This window comes from Syzygium oleosum, unplaced genomic scaffold, assembly GCF_021117445.2.
Source record: "Syzygium oleosum isolate NSW1041296 unplaced genomic scaffold, Sole_v2.1 Sole_v2.06, whole genome shotgun sequence".
Lineage (NCBI taxonomy): Eukaryota > Viridiplantae > Streptophyta > Magnoliopsida > Myrtales > Myrtaceae > Syzygium > Syzygium oleosum.
Genome location: NW_026607490.1, coordinates 8,374,574 through 8,394,577, shown reverse-complemented (window position 1 = coordinate 8,394,577; position 20,004 = coordinate 8,374,574). Strand labels below are relative to the sequence as shown.

The following is a 20,004-nucleotide window of genomic DNA, read 5'->3' as shown; positions in this document are numbered from 1 at the left end:
CTTTGACCTAAGCAAGTAGGGCGAAATACAAAAGTCTATGCTTCATCGTCATCATTATAGTTAGCGTTCAACATAGGCATCTTACAGTTTCAACCATTGTTTAAATCGGAAACGATTTGCATCAACATCATGAAAATTGTTGGCAAATATGAACCATGTCTGCGATGAATTTTAGATGTTTTGGTCTAATGAATTACTCACGTCATCCAACTCGAGAAAATTCGTGTCGTCCCATGAATTATCAAACCTGTTTTTAGTCTCGCTTTCCACGGCGCCGTTGAAGTAACGTTCGGGGGGGAAGAAAAACGAGCACGGAAAAATCCTTCGTGCTTCGAAATTCTTCTCTACTATTGAATGGAGAAAAAGTTTGAGACAGCACTTCCAGAGAATCCGTTGAGACAGATTCTAGTACATGCGTGTTTGACCATTTCAAACGTGTTCTTTGCTTTTCGACAAAAAAAAAAAAAAAGAAGTGTTCTTTGTTCCAAATTTCCCAGTCTTAATGAAAGAGACAGCCCATTCGATGACCACCTTGGAGACTTCAGAATAAGAACTTGTGAAAGATCCAACTGAGGTTCTATCGACCAAGCTTCTCTCTCTCTCTGTCTCTCTCTCTCTCTCTCTCTCGATTGATCGATCATGAAGCCAAGAAGAGGGGATGTGTTAACTAAACAGCAGATTGACGAGTTCCAAGAAGCGTTTTGTTTGCTGGACAGGGATGGAGATGGTAACCCTTGGTTTTTCGTTTTTAAAGTTGTATTATTATCTTAATTTACCTTTTGTAGTGAATAATCTTTTCATAGACTCCCTTACTCTGTTTGTTAGCCTTTTGTGATTCATTGCTAATACCTGATCTACTTCTTCCTGGGATGTAACATACAGTTCTCGGTGTTATTTTTGTGACATGAAAATTCTGTATATTGCTGTGTTGTCCGAATAGTTTAAACTGTTAAAGAACGACCAGTGCGTTGGAAGAACGATTTTTCCCTTTTTCATGGCTGTGAAACGTTATACTAACATAATGATCGTTTGTTTATTCCATGAGAAGACAACAGCTGCTTGTGCCTTTTGTGATCTCACCATGCATCTGTGTAAAAACTATGCTAGATTCAATTTTTAGAGAAGAAGACTGATTTTATTGGGATATATTTTATGCTTTGTCATTGAATTCTTCCAAGCATATGTTCTTTGAAGTTCAGGTAGCATCTATTGATCGTATAGGGTTTACCTTCATCACCTGGCTCATAGGTACATAATAAATAGTCTCATATCAATCAAGGAACAGGTTTCGACTCGTTGTTCATATAAGACTAGCAGTAGAATCAACCGATTGTTGATTGTTCAACATTACACCACAAGTCAAACTACAATGAAACAAAAAGAATGAGATTGTTCTCACTGGAATCAGAGATCAAAGCCATTTGTTTTAATTTTAGAAAATTGTATAGACTGTTAGAAAAGAGATCTTATATATAGAAGATACAGGCTACGTAAAAATTTTGTTACCCAACACTAGGGTTTGTGGCATGAAACAGCAATGGAAGCTGAAACTGGAGCTTATATTAAAGTATATATGAGAAGATAGAAGTTATGTGGGATTAAGATATTCTGATTATAATATTTTGACACCTAAGGCGCGTTTCCCTTCCCAAATGATTGATTATTGGTTTGCTTGCTGCATAGGTTGCATCACAATTACGGAATTGGCAACTGCAATCAAATCCTTGGACCAAAATCCCACAGAGGAAGAACTTCAAAGCATGATCAATGAGGTCGATATCGATGGCAACGGGACTATAGAATTCGGGGAGTTCTTGAATCTTATGGCCAGAAAAATCAAGGTATCAAACAAAATAGCTAGTGTCACTTAAATCACATATTTGCAAGTACTTGATTGGATGAGGGTAAATGCATTTGTTATATATATATATATATATATATATATATATATATATATATATATATATATATATATATATATATGCTTAGGAGACTGAAATAGAAGAGGAGTTAAAGGAAGCTTTCAAGGTCATTGACAAGGATCAAGATGGTTACATATCTCCTGATGAGGTTTGACTTATTTCCTAACCCCACATTCAATGTTCAGCTTATACTTCATTATTAGTAGCTTCTTTGTATAATTGGAGCAATTCCTCCTAACCAAACCACATAAAAAACAGAAAAGGTGACAGAAATCTCGAATGAACTCTTATGAATGGAATTGATAAAACAATTGTAAAATCTCCATTTTTTACGAGGAAGCCCAAATGAGATAAGTAATATTTCAAACCCATGAAATATCTCACTAACCACATAAAGGCTGACATAAATTACCAACTAATCAAATGTTCTTATCCATTGTAATACCTGCAGATGTGGTTGTGATACAGCATCATTTAACAGCATATAATTCTATATGACCACTCGCAGAATTCTCTCTGTAATAACCCAAAGAAGGAGCCATTTCTTTTCTCTCAGTGCTTTCCTTCTCTTCTCTAATCTCTCAGTTGATCTGGAATGACCTTTCTAGGGTTAGTTTTACTGCTTGACGTCTCTTTCTCTTGTAGGATTTTTCAACACGTTTTACTTAGTCTTGGCTTTCTGTCTAAAAGTTGCAAACCTTTTACTTAAACACCAAAATTAACATGAAGAAGGGAGAGAAAGGATCAAAGTCCCTGGTAATGGCTTTTGGTGATACTTGAAACACTCGACTATAGGCAAAAGAGCACTATAAATGCCATAAGTTGTGTACGTCTCTCACTTTGGTGCCATAAGTTTTTTTTTTGGATCACTTTAGTGTTAAAATTTTTGAAAAACGATCACTTAAGTGCCAACTCCGATGCCGTACACAATTTTTCGCCGAAAATCCGACGTGGCATTTTTTTTATTAATTTTTGAAGCTGATGTGGCTCCCCGGAGATTAGCACTTAAGTGATCGTTTTTCAAAAATTTTAGCACTTAAATGATCGTTTTTCAAAAATAAATTTTAGCACTTAAGTGATCGTTTTTCAAAAATTTTAGCACTGAAGTGATAAAAAAAAAACTTTTGACACTTAAGTGATCGTTTTTCCTCCGATTTAGCACTTAAGTGAGTTGGCGAAAACTTTTGGCACTAAAATGAGCGCCGTACATAACTTATGGCACTTATAGTGTCCTTTTGCCCTCGAATATATGTCTCACTTCTCTCAAACTTCATGAGCCTTCGAAGAACTTCCACTGACCTGAGTAGAAGCTTCCTGAGGATTTTTTTTCATCGATGCAATTCTGGTGATATGTGAGGAACTTAGTATCAAGGGCCTTAAAAACGTTTAAGACATGGATGTATTGAATGTTAACTGAGTTGGTAAGAATATTGATGACTTTATCCCTCGTGACGATCTCTCTCTCTATATCAGTTTACTTGAAATATGAGAGATTCCAGTTCTTCTAGCTTTACTTACTTATGCCTTTAGACTTAAAAACTCCTCTTACTTGATGGGTGATTACAGTTGCAGCGGGTGATGATCAACCTCGGAGAAAAGTTAACAGAGGAAGAATTGGAAGAGATGATGAGAGAGGCAGATTTGGACGGCGATGGCCGACTCGATTACGAAGAGTTCATCAGGACGATGTTAGCTTTCTGAAAGCACTAGCGCAGTTGCTCATGCCTCGCATGGACTTTATATTTGAATGATTTGTTGAGAATTTCCGTTTGCTAAAACTCTCCCTCCTATTCTTGCATATTCGATTGTATGCCATTTAGAGTTGTGTAATCATAAAGCATAATACACTGAAGGAATATCACGCTAAAATAGTAATATCATTTGCCGTGTGGGTTTATCGTGGATTCATTTCCATTGTGCATAGTGTAAAATCACTCTACACTTATCAAACATCTTATAAGTTATAAATTACAAAAAAAATTTGAATTTCTCGTGGACTATTTTTGGTGCAACTCGATTGTTTTGTCATATTTTTTTACGTAATCATTTTTTTCCAAATAACCTAGCTTGACTCCAAATTTGTGCCTTACAACGACGCGTTTTATTGGATGGAATCGAAATAATTTAACTCTCCATAGTGTATTATTGCATTGTAAGAAAAAAAGTCATTTTCATTTCTATGCTATTGTATAGGTACGACTGTAATTCTTTTTGTATGCACGATATCACTTGGTGTGCATAATAGAGTCAACTTTACTTGAATTAACAATCATTAATTTTTTTTTTGTCGTTCTTGTAAAGTGAATTTAATCATTTCTTACTTTGAATGTAGAAATTATTAGATATGATATTTATAATGTGTTATGGAGAGATTTTCCTATTAAATTGTCGCTTTTTCTTGACAAAGCTCTTCAATTTTTATTGGGAGAAAAAAAGAATCATTTGATGAAATAAGAATACAAATAAGGGGCAAAAGTAAATTTTAATATAATATATTACATTTTTTTTTTGCTAAGTGATGTTTGTAATGAAATTCTGTGGCGATTATATTTTTTGGTCAATTGCACTCCATGTATAGAATATAGCAAATGTGCGTACGTGTAGTGTGTGCGAGAAATTGACATTTGAAAGGGTAAGCTTGTTACAATATATTTTGAATTATTAAACAATGGAACGAAATCATTGACAAAAAAACACAATACAAAGAAATTGTATCTATGGAAAGAGAGGAAAGAGAATTATTTTATGATTTGAAAACTTTTTAAGAAGGTTATTGTAGGATAATAATGTTCGATTTCTAATATTGAACACCTGCGACAAAGTATAATTATGAATTTACACAATCCTCCATGTTTTGTGCACAAAAGCCCAATGGGCCATCGTAGGCTTTTTCCATATGTGGTTTGGAAAATCTCTATAACTTCTAACCGAGATGTGTTTCTTATCCATGAAGTAGACTATGGGTGCATTTGGTTCAGCTTTCTTAAGAGATTTTCAGACTCTAAAACCCCTTGAGGAATGCTGGGTGATTTGGCTAATCTTTTAAGGGGATTTCGGCCAAATGTTGGTCTTGAGAACCAATGCTGGTGGGGACCAACATTGGGATTTCAACATTTGGCTGAATGTCGAAATTAGTTTTTCTTTTCAAACTACCCTAACTAATTCTCTAATTTTTCATTTTGTCCCTAGTTGTGACTGTTCATCTTCTTTGCACGAGGGTGGTTAACGAGGCAAGATCGGGCTGGCAAACTGCAGGCGAGAGGCCGGCAAGGTCGCGTGACCCAGGAGACCATTGCTTAAGGTCGCGAGACCGCCCAGGGGACGGTCGCTTGGGTTGTGCGACTACCTAGATGACCCTTGTTGAGGTCACGCGACCTCAGGCCTCATCGTTGGGTTGCGCGACCCCGACGACGCCCCCTGGGTTTGCGTGACCCTCGCTGGGGGTCTCACAACCTTAGGCTATGGCTGCCAGCACTAGATCTGGCCCACCAGTGGCCTTAGCCCTTCACCAAAGTTGACAAAGGGTTTGATTTTTTTTAATAAAAAGAAAAGAAAAATTAAACTTAAAAGCCCTTTCCAAAAATTTTTGCTAAACACTACTTAAGCTAAAATAGTTTTACAACAGATTTTTCACCAAACGCAATTTACATTTCTCCAATGGGTTTTAGGCCAAACGTATTTGCATTTTTCCAAGGCCCATTTGCAAAGCCGAACTAAATATACCCTACCTAGTGAATTGATGATGTGGAATAGGTTTACAATGAAACACATCAACCCTATAATTAGTGATGATGATTCCCACGTCATCTAGTGATTATGATGCTATTTGATCTATAAATTCGATTTTTGTGAGCTACGATGTTGACTTAATATGTGCTTGGTAGTCAAATTCAAAACTCACAGCTAATTGTAAATATATTAGTTGGTCCTTTACGTCTCGTTCTATTGAATTATGTCTTGAGTTTGAGCCATTTATGAAACCCGACTTAGTTGGATAAATATCCAAATTTGACCGCATAAAGAAATTCAAGAAATGCAGCTTCTATTACGGTTCAAACAAGAGGAAGAAGAAGGCCGCATTTGATTTAGCTTTACAAATGGGCCTAGGAGAAATGCAAATGCTTTTAACTTAAAACCCATTGGGGAAATGTAAATTGCATTTGGTAAAAAATCATTTGGAGTGTTTAGCAATTTTTTTTTAAGGGCTTTTGGGTTTATTATTTTTATTAAAAACGGAAAATCCTTCGCTGGCTCCGACGAATGGCTAAGGCTACCAGTGAGCCAGATCCGGCATTGGCGGTCATCGCCCAAGGTCGCAACCCTCGGCGAGGGTCACATGATCCCAAGCAGCTCTCGCCAGGGTCGCGCGACCTCAGGCGGCCGTCGTCGGGTCGCGCAACCTTGCCGGCCCTTCGCCGTCCTGATCTAGTCTCATCCACCCTGGCCTGATTATTTATTTTATGGGATAAAAGGGTCATTGTCAGAGAAAGAAACAAAAGCAAGGGTTTGGTTTGATTATTTCTTTTGCCTGCAGTAGCCGCTTGCATATAAGTGCGAAAGAAAGACTCTGTGGGTCCCTCCCTTTCTACGTAACCGTACAACGAAGAGAAAAGTGCTGCACAGTGAAGCTCTCGGTGTTAAGCGGCCCGTGGAAATTTTCTTCAAAGAACGTACAGAGAATTTTAATGAAGAGTTCTTTGATCAGGTGTACGAAGAGCTTCGGACACAAGCGGATTTTGTGCAATGAGTTTTACATCAAATTGAGTTTTTTTTTAAATACTTTATGCTTAAGTGTAATCTAAGTATACGGAACATTCGAGCGAGTGAATAATTGTAACTCTGATTTTTTAATTATAGTAAATTATTTATTACTGATTTTACTTGTGAAATAGGTATCGACACTCGAATCGTACCACGTAAATTTCTAGTGTCTTTTATTATTCTTCGTTTGTTTCTTTAGTTCTCTTGCATTTATTTAATTGCAAGATCTTGTCAGTTTCCGCGTTAATTTTACAACATGTTCTTCGCCTAGAATGTTAATGTTGTGTGATAGAACCTTTGATCTTAAAGTAGCCACCATACAAATATATTTTCCAATCGGCATTTTCTCGCAGCTCTCCTTTTGGCACCTCGAGAGATTAAGGTTCCTTGCCTTATTTTTCTAGGACGTCTCGATAAAAATCAATCAATATAAGTTTGTTTTAATTTCTAAGGCGAGTATGTTACGGGCTGATTGTTCTAACGTTTCCTTACCAGTGCGGTCTTAGAAATTTCTTCCTATTCCTAAGTCAGCCTTACTCACCACACTCAAGAAGATCTAAGAGAGAGAAACTTGTAGAAGAAACCCTTGGACTTTTAGAAGCTTCAAGGCTTGCTGGGTCTTCTTGGATCATTCTCGGTCCACCGTGTACTAAAAATCTTTGTTCTAACATTCCCCAACCGTGCAGCCTTAGGAATTTCTCCTAAAGTCAGCCTTACTCACCACACTTACAAGGATCTTAGAGAGAGAAACTCATAGAGAGAAATTCTGGATTTTAATTACTTGTGAGATGATACAAAAGAGGAGATGAGACCTTTATATAAACAACTACTCCGCAAGTTATAACTATAGATCTCCCCTTAATCCAACGGAGGAGGTTCCATCTCCCCATCTATCAACCACCCGCATTAATTATAAGGATACTCTATAATAGTATACTAAAAAACTTTGGACCGTGAGATGTACATCAGCCTTTTCAAATAACGTGGATTCGAACTTTCAGATTTGGCATTTTTTCTCGTGAATATTCTTGTTCCCTTTTATTAATGTCAAAGTGCTGAGGAAATAGCACAGCTTGTTAGAATGTTCTTGACACCAAAACAAACAAGGCGTGCATGCTTGGCAAGTGTACAAAGAAGTCATGTGAATGGCACATTAATGAATAGTCACATGCATAGCACGAGTTGGATCTTGTACATATTGGTCTATTGACGGGTACAGAGCCAACACATATTGATCAACGAGGACAATCTTTAATGACATGTGTCCAGTTGACGGTAATAGACAACCCATAACCACCAATATAGGTGCCGGCGGTAATTCCTGTGTCATTCAAAACTTGAAATCTATTGAAGTAACTAACTGTGGAAATAAGTATTATGAGAAGAGTGTTATTATTCGAAGACCCAGCCTTGGAGTATGCATCGATAGGTGTAACAATTGTTTCTACACATGGGAAATAGTTATCTAGAACATGGACAACGTTTGCGGAAGCAAAGGAGAATAGATAAGGTTAATAGAAGTTAGTTGAACATCATCTGGGAAGGTAGTTTTCATGCGAAAGTAAAGGAAAGTGGACGAGATTGACAGAAGTCGTTCAAGAAAGTATAACGGCAAGAGGCATAACTGCTGAGCAATTGTCGAAGAACAGTTACCACGACTCCTTGTATATACCATCGATAGAGCAGCAAGAACCCCAGCACAAATCAAACAAAATATTATCCTTAATTTATCTTTAAGCTTTTATGCACAATACTTTCAATTCCTTAGTTATAGTTTTTAGTCGTAGCTTTCAGATTCACGTCTCTTGGCGTGTCTCTCTATCCCTGTGTTGCGTCGTTATCCGATTTCCGGTGTAATATCCCAGTGTAGCAAGTTTTGTTGCCGATTAGAGTCAGGCGAAGTTTGTTTATAGTTGTATCCACTGTACATTTTGGGCTTGTCATCGATCAACTTTCAATACAGTCTAAGTTTGCACTGTTTTGATTCAAGCTAGTTGATTCCATAACTCGATTAGATATCTCATGTCCGAAATCACCATAAAACCCGGTCTCCTATCATTGAAAAATTGAAAAACGACTTTCGGTGAAAGATATTTCGTTACGTAATCGCAAATTCCAGCGAAGCAAATGTCCAACCCTAAAACTTGAGATTATTGGTTGAGGTAGATTACGTGTATATGAAGAGCATGTAGACCCCATGAATTTTAATAATCCATCTCATGTACAAGAAGGATTATGAACGAAATATGAAATTTGATAAAAAGAGTACGGCACATGCGAAATAAATTGGAGCAAAACCTGAAACTTTAAACCGTCCAGTCCAAAAAACTCAAACTCATAAATGGAGCGACCCCATACATGTAAAGAATATAAAAATTTCATAGAGGGGTGATGCCAGATATTTTTATACAGCTATTTTCTCGTACGAAAAGAACTTGAATATTATATGCAAAGTTGGATAGAAATTTTTCAACAAACAATTAAAAAGAAAAAAAAATGAGAAATTGCTTTTCTAAGAAGGACAAGAACTCAAATCCAAATATTGCTACGTCAAGTCAAGTCAAGTCACATCGGGTTGCATGGCTGACAAGAGGGCTATAATAGCATAACATGCCTTTGACTGAATGACCTAGTCAGCACATTATATCCTCTCTTATATACTTTCTTTATCAAGGCAATGCTTACATGTTTATCTAAAACAAGAATAACGTGTTGACGAGGCTAGTACGTGGATTTGGCTAATTTTTCTTAGGTTAGTGCTTAGCTAGTCAGATTCTTGTAGTGCGATCGGTGCGAGAGTCCGAATCATCAAAAAAGAAGAAGGAATAACGTGTTGACAGGTTAATTCCAATCATCCCTTACTGGAGCAAAAATAAAATTAAAAGTAAGGACTTATTATCCAAAAGTCGAAGACACGGTCAACTTTCTTTGATAGACGAATTGTTAAATACTTGCGATTCAAGATTAAAAGACAAGAAGTCCATAGTAATAAATTTAGTGACATATACCGAACATCCTGAATCTCGACTCGTATCCGGGATCAATAATATTGATATTATTCCTCATTTAATTTTAGTAAGTCTCGCCCGAAATTGAGCTCTCTCGGGATACTAACCGATAGGGAATGGCTAATTAGGAAACGGTACGTGGACCAGGGACCCGATAACGATTCGGACACCGATTCTGAGAAACAACGAGGAAATATTTTGGGCCAATGTGGGCCGATCCTAAGAGGGTGAAGGATTTAGTTTGGCCAATGACGTATGATCGGATCGCAGGTGATTCCGCACGACCGAGAGTACACGTGGCCAACCAGTCCCGAACTTCACCCGAACGATCGTGACCTCTGGAACTAGTGATGATTCCTCTCTCTCTACGATCGGAACCGTCATAACTCAGATAACCCTAGGTCAATACGCGTAACCCCTAAACAGCCGCCCGTTAGTGAGAGACCCTGAAATTTGAAATCGAGCGAGTTTTGATCACGAAATTGGGCCCGGATTTCGATGTTGATTTTCGATGGCTTAAGAGACTATTTTTGGGAATCTGACGTCAGATTAGGCTGGCCACGCATATTTTGAGTTAGTACGGCTGAAAATTGGAATTTCAGTCCGGGGGTGAAAAATTACGATTTTGCCCCTCGGGACACCGACTTGGATTTTGAGGCCGTATGAGGTTATTTTTCGAAAACGATGTCATTTTGGGGTGGCCACGCACATTTAGAGTTGTTTCGGTTAAAAATTGGAATTTTGGCTCGGAAGTGAAAAATAATATTATTTTATTCCCAGAACTCGGCAGTCGATTTTCGAGGGCTTAAGAGGCTATTTTCGCGATTTCGACGCCATATTATGTTGGCCACACACATTTGGGGTTGGTACGGTCGAAAAATGGAATTTCGACCCGGGACCGGAAAATGACCATTTTGCCCCTAGGCCTAATTTTGGGGATTCCGAATTTTTGGAAAATTATTTTGGGGATATTTTATGGATAATATCAGCCTAATAATGCAGCCTAGTGAATTACCAAAATACCCCTAAATTATTGGATAAGGATTAATGTGGGCCGAGTGTTCAAGGGCATTTTGGGCATTTTGGAAATGTTGGTCCAAATAGTCAACTTTCAACTTTCTCTCTCTCTCTCTCTCTCTCTCTCTCTCTCTCTCTCTCTCTCTCTCTCTCTCTCTCTCTCTCTCTCTCTCCTCATTTCCAGCCCTCACCGCCGGTTCCCCCACCATTTCCCACGATCAGCCCCTTTTCTCTCTCTCCCTCTCTGCTCGGCCGTGGACGATTGCCGAAAGCCACCATGCGCCGCCGCTCGCCGTGAGCTCGCCGCCGCTGTGCCACCGCCCGAGCACCACCCCACCGTCCCTCTCACCCTCAACGTCCCTTTCTCTCTCTTGTTTCGGCCAAAGGACTGCCGAATTAGCTGCCCTCGCCGGTTCGCCGTTCTAGCCGCCGTAGACGCCACCGGGACACCGCCGCCGATTCCGCCGCACGCCGGCGATTGGCCGCCCGTTCCTCGTCGTTTAGTTGAGCTTGGAGCTTAGTAGTGTGAGTATTAACCCCTAATCCTTAATTAGGACTAATGTGCAATTCTAGATAGGATTATGTGATTTTAGAGGTTAATTGGGTGAGATTTAGACTTGATTAAGGTCCAATGATTAGTGGGTGATTATGTGGAACATTTGGGAGTTAAACATGTCAATTATGAGGTGAATTAATGCCTTAATGTGGCTGTTTGGTGGCTGCCCATTCTAGATCCGAATTTGATCATTTTGACTAAGTTGAGATTTGTATGGATCATTGCTATGTTGAGGATTAATTGGACAATTTGGGGAGTTTAATTGTAATTTCCCGACTATGCCTTGTCTAAATAATTTATGGACTGATTATTATCGGAAGATTTTGTGGTGTTTATGGGAATTAAAGGAGTTAATTAGGAGGTGGATAATGCCCTAAATTGAGCTGTCTTGTAGCTGCTCCTTTATAGAATTGAATTTGACTAATTTGGTCAATTTCGGAATTTAATTGGGTAATCGTGAATGATGGTGCCCGAGAAGGTGAATTATGTGTTGAACTTGTTAGCATGTTATTTGGGCACGTGTGGCATGAATTGAACACGTATTGATTTTTGTTGAGTTATGTGCTCGTGATTGAAATTGATTGCTCATTTTGCATGGTCACGCATTCTGTATGCCGAGAATGGGCATGAGCAGAAAAGTGTGCGAGTTTGCGTGCCTGGCATGAGCATGTGCGATCACTCTAAATGCCCAGATGCGTTTACGCAGGGCTCAGATAAAATTGGCGGTGTGTCGTGTGATCACTTAAGGCCTTCGGGTCGTGCCGTCCTCATGCACTTTGAAGCAAGACGATGCCCGGTTTGTCCGGAAGACGGCGTTGGTCCGTAAGGAGATCGGTGTTGCGCCTCATGCACTTTGGAGCAGGTTAGAGACACTGGGCCGGAAATGCGCTTCGGCGCTGGCCGCGGAGTGTTGTGAGCCTTCGGGCCGTGGCCTTCGGGTCGGTTTATTAAATGGCCAAAAATGAGCCGTGTGCCTGAGTGCATCAATTGAGACGAATCATGAGCATAGCAAACGTGTGCAGGAGTATGTGGCTAGTGTGTGCCCCGGTGATTGTGTGTGAGACAGACACTTTTAAGAGTGAGCATCCGTATGACGTACGTGTGACCAGTGTGTCACGTATGTGCCGTGATTTATATAAAATGCCTAACTTGCAGGGTCAGTTGTATTCTCGATCTGGGCATGAGGGCCTAGGTCAATTGATTGAAATTGTTATGCAGTGTGTGCTTAGTTTTCCTGTCAGGAGGTGCATGTTAGCCTAGTTTTGGTTTATGGATTTTTACTCGCTGAACTTGTCTCATTGTCGTACAAACCCACTCTTTTCAGACCCCTCTCAGCATTGAGGATGGTAGGTGAGCCGACACATTTTGGGAGGAGCCCCGGATAGATATGGTATTTGACCGCAGAGCCATGTACCCTCTTTTGATGTTGGTGGTTATTGACCCGTTTTGGCTTTTATAAGTGTACCTGGTGTAAAACAGATATTGTAAATATTTTACTAGAAATGGAATGTACATGTTTCTAGTCTTATTGGTTTTAACGGTTGTGCTATCCCTGGTTGTCTGAATTATTGTTCGGGTGTAAGTATATATTTATATACGTTGCTTCCGCATGTGCTTTGATCTGAGTGCTTTGGGCGTTGGGTCGGCGACGCGTCCTGGGACGTCGCAACAAAATTTGACCTATGCGTGGGATGCTCGTGCTTCGTGGGGTACGGGGTGTGACATATACTCGAGTGGATATAATAAATGGTTAATATCACGAAAAACTTTAAACTGATATATCTGTGATAAATTTACTTCAAATTAAATTTTTGATCACCAAAAATCCTAAACTTGTACATTTGTAACAAATTACCTAACATTAATTTTTTGATCGCAAAAAACCCCAAACCGGTACATTTTGAACAAATTTACCCTCCGTTAATTTCTGTTAAATTGGATTAATACCATGAAAAATTACAAACTGGTACACATATAAAATCCTAAACCGGTACATTCATTAACTGCCACGTGTCATCCCACTCAGCAATTTGATAATAAAACTTAATGAAAACTAACGGACATCAAATTTGTCATAATTGTACCGATTTGAAATTTTTGGTGACCAAAAAATTAATTTGGGATAAATTTATCTTATGTATACTAGTTTAGAGTTTTTAGTTACATTAATCCTATAGTAAATGTCCATGATTGTTGTACTTTCAAAGGTCTACCGGTGAGGAAACGGGGCCCGCCCTTCGTTTTCTTGATCATATCCACAACTATACAAAGTTTTGGTCAACATATTTTATTTAAATATATGACTCAAAAGGACCTCATCATGTTATCTAGGTATAATTAAGATAATTCCCAAACTTTTCTATGTAAAGGGTACGTGATAGTTCACAACTTCGCTCGATCCAATTGAAGGATTGTTTCGAAAATTACTAGCCATAAACACCTCTAATTAAGAATTTTCATCTACCTTCCTTTGTTTCCACCGTGCTAAACTTCTTACCGACTCTTTCCCTCCTCCCTGGATCAACTTTGAAGTTTTAGATCCGTTGCACTGCGAAAGAAACTACGACATAGATGTGTAAATCAACAAAGGAAATTGTACGAAACTTACTTTTAGGATAGAATGTTCTTAGGTGACAGTATAAACCTAATTACTCTACCTGTGGCCAATGTAAGAAATTATAGTTCTAAGTGAATTAGAATATCAGTAGCCATAATGCAAAACGTCCTAATTCCTCTATCCACACAATTACTTATGAAACGTTAAGCCGGTGCCACTAATACAACTTGTCTTTCGCAATTGAAAATCGCTTATCAAAGGGTTCATCGCGACCTTCTTTGCGTGTTCGTCGTCTCGACCAAATCTTTTACGCTTTTGAATCGGATTCATTCGAGAGTTTCCTTTGAATCTAAGGCTGTGCATCCACAAAGAAAAACCCTAGAAAGAGTGTAAGAGGTTGTGATGAATGGACTCAAAAGTTTCCTTATTCTAAGGAGCTTCAAGTACAATGTTGTTCAACAATGATTCCTGAGCAAGAAGGCCACGCGGGACGGATGGATCAAAGCAAGAGCAAAGTAATGGTGACGAAACAGCATAAATTGACAAAAGGTGAACGGAATTCCATAAAATTGGGAAAGTATTGGGGGTATAAGTAGAATTAATTTATTTTTATGATAAACGATAATAATGCAACAGGAAATAAACAGAAATTATCTGCCTGATCATAAATGTTTGTTTCCTGATTCAGTCATGAACACTCTTCACTCGTTTTCTCATAATCAAGTATAGACATCTCCGGTTTGCAAAAGATGAAAATCAACTAAAAAATAAAGATAAAAAATAATCCTGCGGTATATACATGGAACTTTCGCAAGCCCAACGTTCACGCTTTGTGGGTTGTCCATCCAACCATCATTTACACGGGAGAATGAGATTCTCGTGACGGAACTTTAACGCGTAAAGATTTGAGTCATATACTTATCTAGACTCAGATCCACGTGGACCGAATTAATTAGTTCACCGATCATATATATTTTACATCAATTTCACTGCCGGTCCAATGCAAATATGTGGATTTAATTAAAATGTTAATAATATTTATATGCAATTTAATTAATATTGTTGTTTAGGATCAAGGTCGATTCCTAATTTTTTATACAATAAATAACTAAATGATTTGTCAAATTTGGGTGCCAATATTGCGCCCCATGTATAGAACTAGCAAATGTGCACATGTGTTGTACGTGCAAGAAATTGACATTTGAAAAAGTAAGTGTGTTGCAAAATATTTGAATCATTAAACAATGGAACGAACTTGTTGATAAAATACACAATACAAAGAAATTGTATAAGGAAAGAGAATTATTTCGTAATTTGAAAACTTTTTAAGAAGGTTATTGTAGGATATTTAATTTTAGCAGGACATGATGCTTTTTGTCTTCTCTATGATGTTAAAATCCTCTCCATGATTAAGTGCTCGATCCCATTTTTAGCACCAAAGACCAATGGGCTGTTGTGGTGACTAAGTCAACCAAATAATTAGTCACGATGATTCCCATGTGATCTAACGGTGGTGATGCTATTTGATCCATAAATTAGGTTCGTGCGAACTACGATATTGACTTAATATGTGATCGATAGTCAATTTCGAAAAGAACAACTAATTGCAAATATATTGATTGGTCCTTCACGTCTCGTGCTTCACCTAAAATTTTAATGCTGTGTGACAGGACATTTGATCTTAAAGTGACCACCAAACAAAATATTTTCCAATTGACGTTTTCTCACAACACTAGAGATTAAGGTTCCCTGCCTTATTTTTTTTAAGATGTCTCGATAATTTTAATTTCTAAGACACTTACATCAGCCTTTTGAAATAACATGGCCTAAAACTTCTAAATTTGGCATTTTTTTCTCGTGAATATTCTTGTCTTCTTTTATTAATGTCAAAGTGTTGAGGAAATGACCCAACTTGTTAGAATGTTCTATCTGAAAGCTTGAGGTTATTGGTCGAGGCAGACTGCATATATATAAAGCACATGTAGACCCACGAACAAGCGATATGAGATACTTTAACACTTCAACTCATGTGCAAGAAGAATTAGGAACGAAACATAGAATTTGACGAACGGGAGACAGCACTTGCAAATAAAACCTAAGCTCTCCAAGTCATTGCGTTGCTAGACCAACTGGCAGTGGTCTTTATCTTGCGCATCGCCAGACCAACTGTCCATGGTCTCTTCTTGCTAGATCAACCTTAATAGCAATTTCCACTCGAAATAAGCGTCGATTATGAGATTTCTCTTTTGAGATATTCACCAAACATCGGAACAGATTGGGACCAATCAACCATCGGCTCTGATACTATTTGTTGTGAGCACGCAGCAAAAACCCGTTACCTTCACCCGAGGAAATTGCTAAGAGAGAACCCAAGCCCAAGCTCAAGGTCAAGGTCAAGCTCGTCGACATATCCAGTTGAACCCACATTCACTCAAAAGTTTAAGTCAATGAGTTATACACTAATTCTGATATATTAACTGCTCAATACCTCACCAATTTTTCGATGTCTAATATAATTCACATGTGTATTCTATCAAAACGTTTATCAAATCAAAATATTGTTACATTTAGTGGAGTCGAGTCAAGTCAAGTCACATGGGGTTGCGTGTCTCGACGAGAGCCTTATAATAGCATAACGTGCCTTAGACTAAATGAATTAGTCAATACGTTTTATCCTCTCTTTGTACACTTTCCCCGTCATAACAGAACAGTGCCTCCATTTTTATCTAAAATAAATTTAGCGACACATAGACACGTGTATATAAATATAAATAAATGTACACGCTTTATTGTACTTTCAGGTGAGAAAACGAGGCCCACCCTCTTTTTTTTTTTTTTTTTTTCTTTTGATCATATCCACAATTATAAATGTTTAAACTGACAACTCTATAAGTTTCACAACTATAGAAAGTCTAAGTCAACATTTTTATCATTTTAATTTCATGACTTAGAAGTACCTCATCATGTTATCAAGGTATGATTAAGATAATTCCCATGTAAATGGTATGTGATAGTTCACAACTTCCCTCGATCCAATTGAAGGATTGTTTCGATAATTGCCAGCCATAAACACTCATACTAAAAATATATTCATCTACCTACCCAATTTCTATTGTGCTAAACTTTTTACCGACTCTCTTTTCGGGATCAACTTGAAGCTTTATATCTGTTACGTTGCGAAAGAAATTACGATGTAGCGCCAAAGGAAATTGCACCAAACATACTTTTAGGACGTAGTGTTCTTAGGTGGTAGTATAAACCTATCGACTCTACCTGTGGCCAATGTAATAAAATATAATTCTAAGCGAATTAGAATTTCTGTAACCATAATGCAAAACGTTCCAATTCCACTATCCACACAATCACTTACGAAACGATAAGCTGATGTCACTAATACAACTTGCCTTTCGCAATCGGAAATCGCTTATTAAAGGGTTTATCACGACCTTCTTTGCATGTTCGTCATCTCGACGTAATCTTTTACGCTTTTGAATCGGATTCATTCGAGAGTTTCCTTCTGATGTAAGGCTGTCCATGCACAAAGAAAAGCCCTAGAAAGAGTGTACGAGGTTGTGATGAATGACTCAAAAGTTTCCTTATTCTAAGGAGCTTCAGTTACAATGTTGCTCAACAATGGTTCATGAGCAAGAAGGCCACGCGGGATGCAAAGGATTAAAGCAAGAGCAAAGTAATGGTGACGAAATAGCATAAATTGACGAAAGGTTAAAGGAATATCATAAATTTGCGAAAGTATTGGGGGTACAAGTAGAATTAATCTATTTTTATGATAACTTGATTCATGGAACTTTTTCCAAACCCAACGTTCACGCGTTGTGGGTTTCCATCCGAGCATCATTTGCATGGGAAAATGAGATCCCCGTGACCGAACTTTCACGCGTATAGATTTTCATGGCGAATGCTTGTCTAGACTCAGATTCATGTGGACCGAGTCGATTATATCTGCCGATTACACGTATTGTATGTAAATATCACAAAATTAAATGGTTGCGATTGCACTTGGTTGGACGGGCCATGATCACGGGGAGTATTTTTCAAGAATGCTGGCGGAGCACTTCATATAAAAATGGCAAAAAAAAGAGAGGACAATGAAAGGTAGGAGAAAGGGATCCAATTGCTGATCTTGTGACAATGAGGGTGACAGGAGAGAAGTCATGCAAATATGATCTTAAAACATATAAATGTTGCTGGTTGATCTTTTGCCCTTAAAAGAAATTTAGAACATTAACTTTGGAGGTGGGAAACTAAACAAACTTTTCTTCGCTCTTTGACCATGATGGTATCATCAAATATATTATATCAATAAGCAATTGTACCTACATAAAAATTAACTAAAAGTTTACTAGAAAAGTGACAGGGAAGAATTTTCGCGGACATCGAATAAGATTTGTTTAAATATCCACTTCTTGTTGTTGTGTGGATCGATTTTATATGCATTCTTACTGTACTTAACGCTCTGAAATAAATTTAAATGAGCAATTAATACTTGACCGAAACGATTGACTTGCGTGGTCCACCCACGGTGAAGAAACCACCTGGAAATTCATCCATTTGTGGATGAACCTTCACTTAAATTTCCAGTCAAATACATATCTCGATGCCTAATCGATTTTGCAGCTAATTTTGGAAGGCGATTAATACTGCACAAACACGTTCTAGATAAGTCCTTTCCAAATTGCTCCATCTGTTATAGAGGTTTTTTAAGTATTTCAGTACGGTAACAGATCCTCCCTAATCCTCTGGCGAGTAATAATGGCAGCGGTAATTTCTTAGAAAGTGAGTCATAATTACCGAAGGGGAAAAATAAGATAAATTACCAAAACAAGTACATCACCCAGAAAGCAAGAACTCATCAAATATTGGGCAATTGTGATTGCAGATCAGATACGTCTGCGTGGAAAGTGGAGAACGGGGGTGGGGGAAGAATTCCAATCAAACCAAGTTGTTACACTTTCAAAGCCCCAACCAAAATCAATCCAATAATAATAATGATGATGATAATAATAGAAATAATAATATTAAAATGCGTCAACTAAAAACCAAGCCCTTTCTCCTCTCTCTCTCTTCTTTACAGAGTCACTATCTTTATGCAACAGTCGTGCACACTCAGAAAATATCATCCCCGGTCGTAGATATTTTTAAAATATATAATACTGGTACGGGCTGGGTGGGCGGGTCAACGGTTCCATGCCTGGAATTGGGAACCGGACCAGTACTTACCAGTTTTAGTAAATTGGAACTGGGAACTGGACCAGTTCCCATGGGAATCGCCGGTTCTATGCTGGTCCAGTCCGGTTCCAGGCGATCCGGGCAGTTTCCGATTCCTTTGCACACCCCTAATAGCATTACGTGCCTTTGAGTAAATGAAGTATTCGACATGTTATATCCTCTCTTTCTTGTATACTTTCTTAGCGTAACAATGCATCCATGTTTTTTCTAAGGGTTTATACTACGAAAAATCCTAAACTGGTACACCTGTGATAATTTTATTATGAACTAATTTTTTGACTACCAAAAATCTCAAATTGGTACATATGTGACAAATTTACCTCGAATTATTTTTTTGACTATCAAAAACCCTACACTAGTACACTTGTGATAATTTTATCCCGAATTATTTTTTTGACCACAAAAAATACAAACTGGTACACTTGTAATAATTTTACCCAAAACTAAGTTTTTGACTACTAAAAATCCCAAACTGGTACATTTGTGACAAATTTACCATCTGTTAGTGTTCGTTAAATTGGATTAATATCACGAAAAGTCACAAACTTGCGACAAAGAGAGGGGTAAAACCCCAAACTAATACACTCGTCAATTACCACGTGTCATCAAACTTAGTAATTTGACGGTAAAATTTAACGGAAACTAACGGAGGGTAAATTTGTCACAGGTGTACTAGTTTGGGGTTTTTGGTGGTCAAAAAATTAGTTCGGGGTAAAATTGTCACAAGTGTACCAGTATAAGATTTTTTATGGTAAAAAAAATTAGTTTGGGATAAAATTGTCACAGGTGTACCAATTTGAGGTTTTTTGTGGTCAAAAAAATAATTTAGGGTAAATTTATCACAAGTGTACTAATTTAGAGTTTTTCGTGATATTAACCTTTTTTGTAAAACAAGACTTAAGGTGTTGACGTGTTGAATCGTAACATCAAAACCCA

At 38.0% G+C, this 20,004-nt stretch overlaps 1 protein-coding gene across 1 annotated transcript; it reads left to right on the top strand.

The window, feature by feature from the left end:
- The first annotated feature begins 561 nt into the window (after positions 1–561).
- On the top strand, positions 562–3,830 carry LOC115662955 (calmodulin-like protein 8). Its single transcript, XM_056312104.1, has 4 exons — positions 562–727; positions 1,684–1,841; positions 1,990–2,070; positions 3,489–3,830. The coding sequence occupies exons 1-4, from the start codon at positions 640–642 to the stop codon at positions 3,621–3,623; spliced, it is 462 nt and encodes a 153-aa protein (XP_056168079.1). The 5' UTR covers positions 562–639; the 3' UTR covers positions 3,624–3,830.
- Positions 3,831–20,004: the final 16,174 nt, after the last annotated feature.

What these genes read in the sequence shown, in the direction of transcription:
- LOC115662955 (XM_056312104.1), top strand. Translation starts at nt 640, where the DNA reads ATGAAGCCAAGAAGAGGGGATGTGTTAACTAAACAGCAGATTGACGAG. An exon ending in GCTGGACAGGGATGGAGATG is followed by an intron (nt 728 to 1,683) that starts GTAACCCTTGGT and finishes CTTGCTGCATAG; the next exon opens with GTTGCATCACAATTACGGAA. An exon ending in GTTACATATCTCCTGATGAG is followed by an intron (nt 2,071 to 3,488) that starts GTTTGACTTATT and finishes GGGTGATTACAG; the next exon opens with TTGCAGCGGGTGATGATCAA.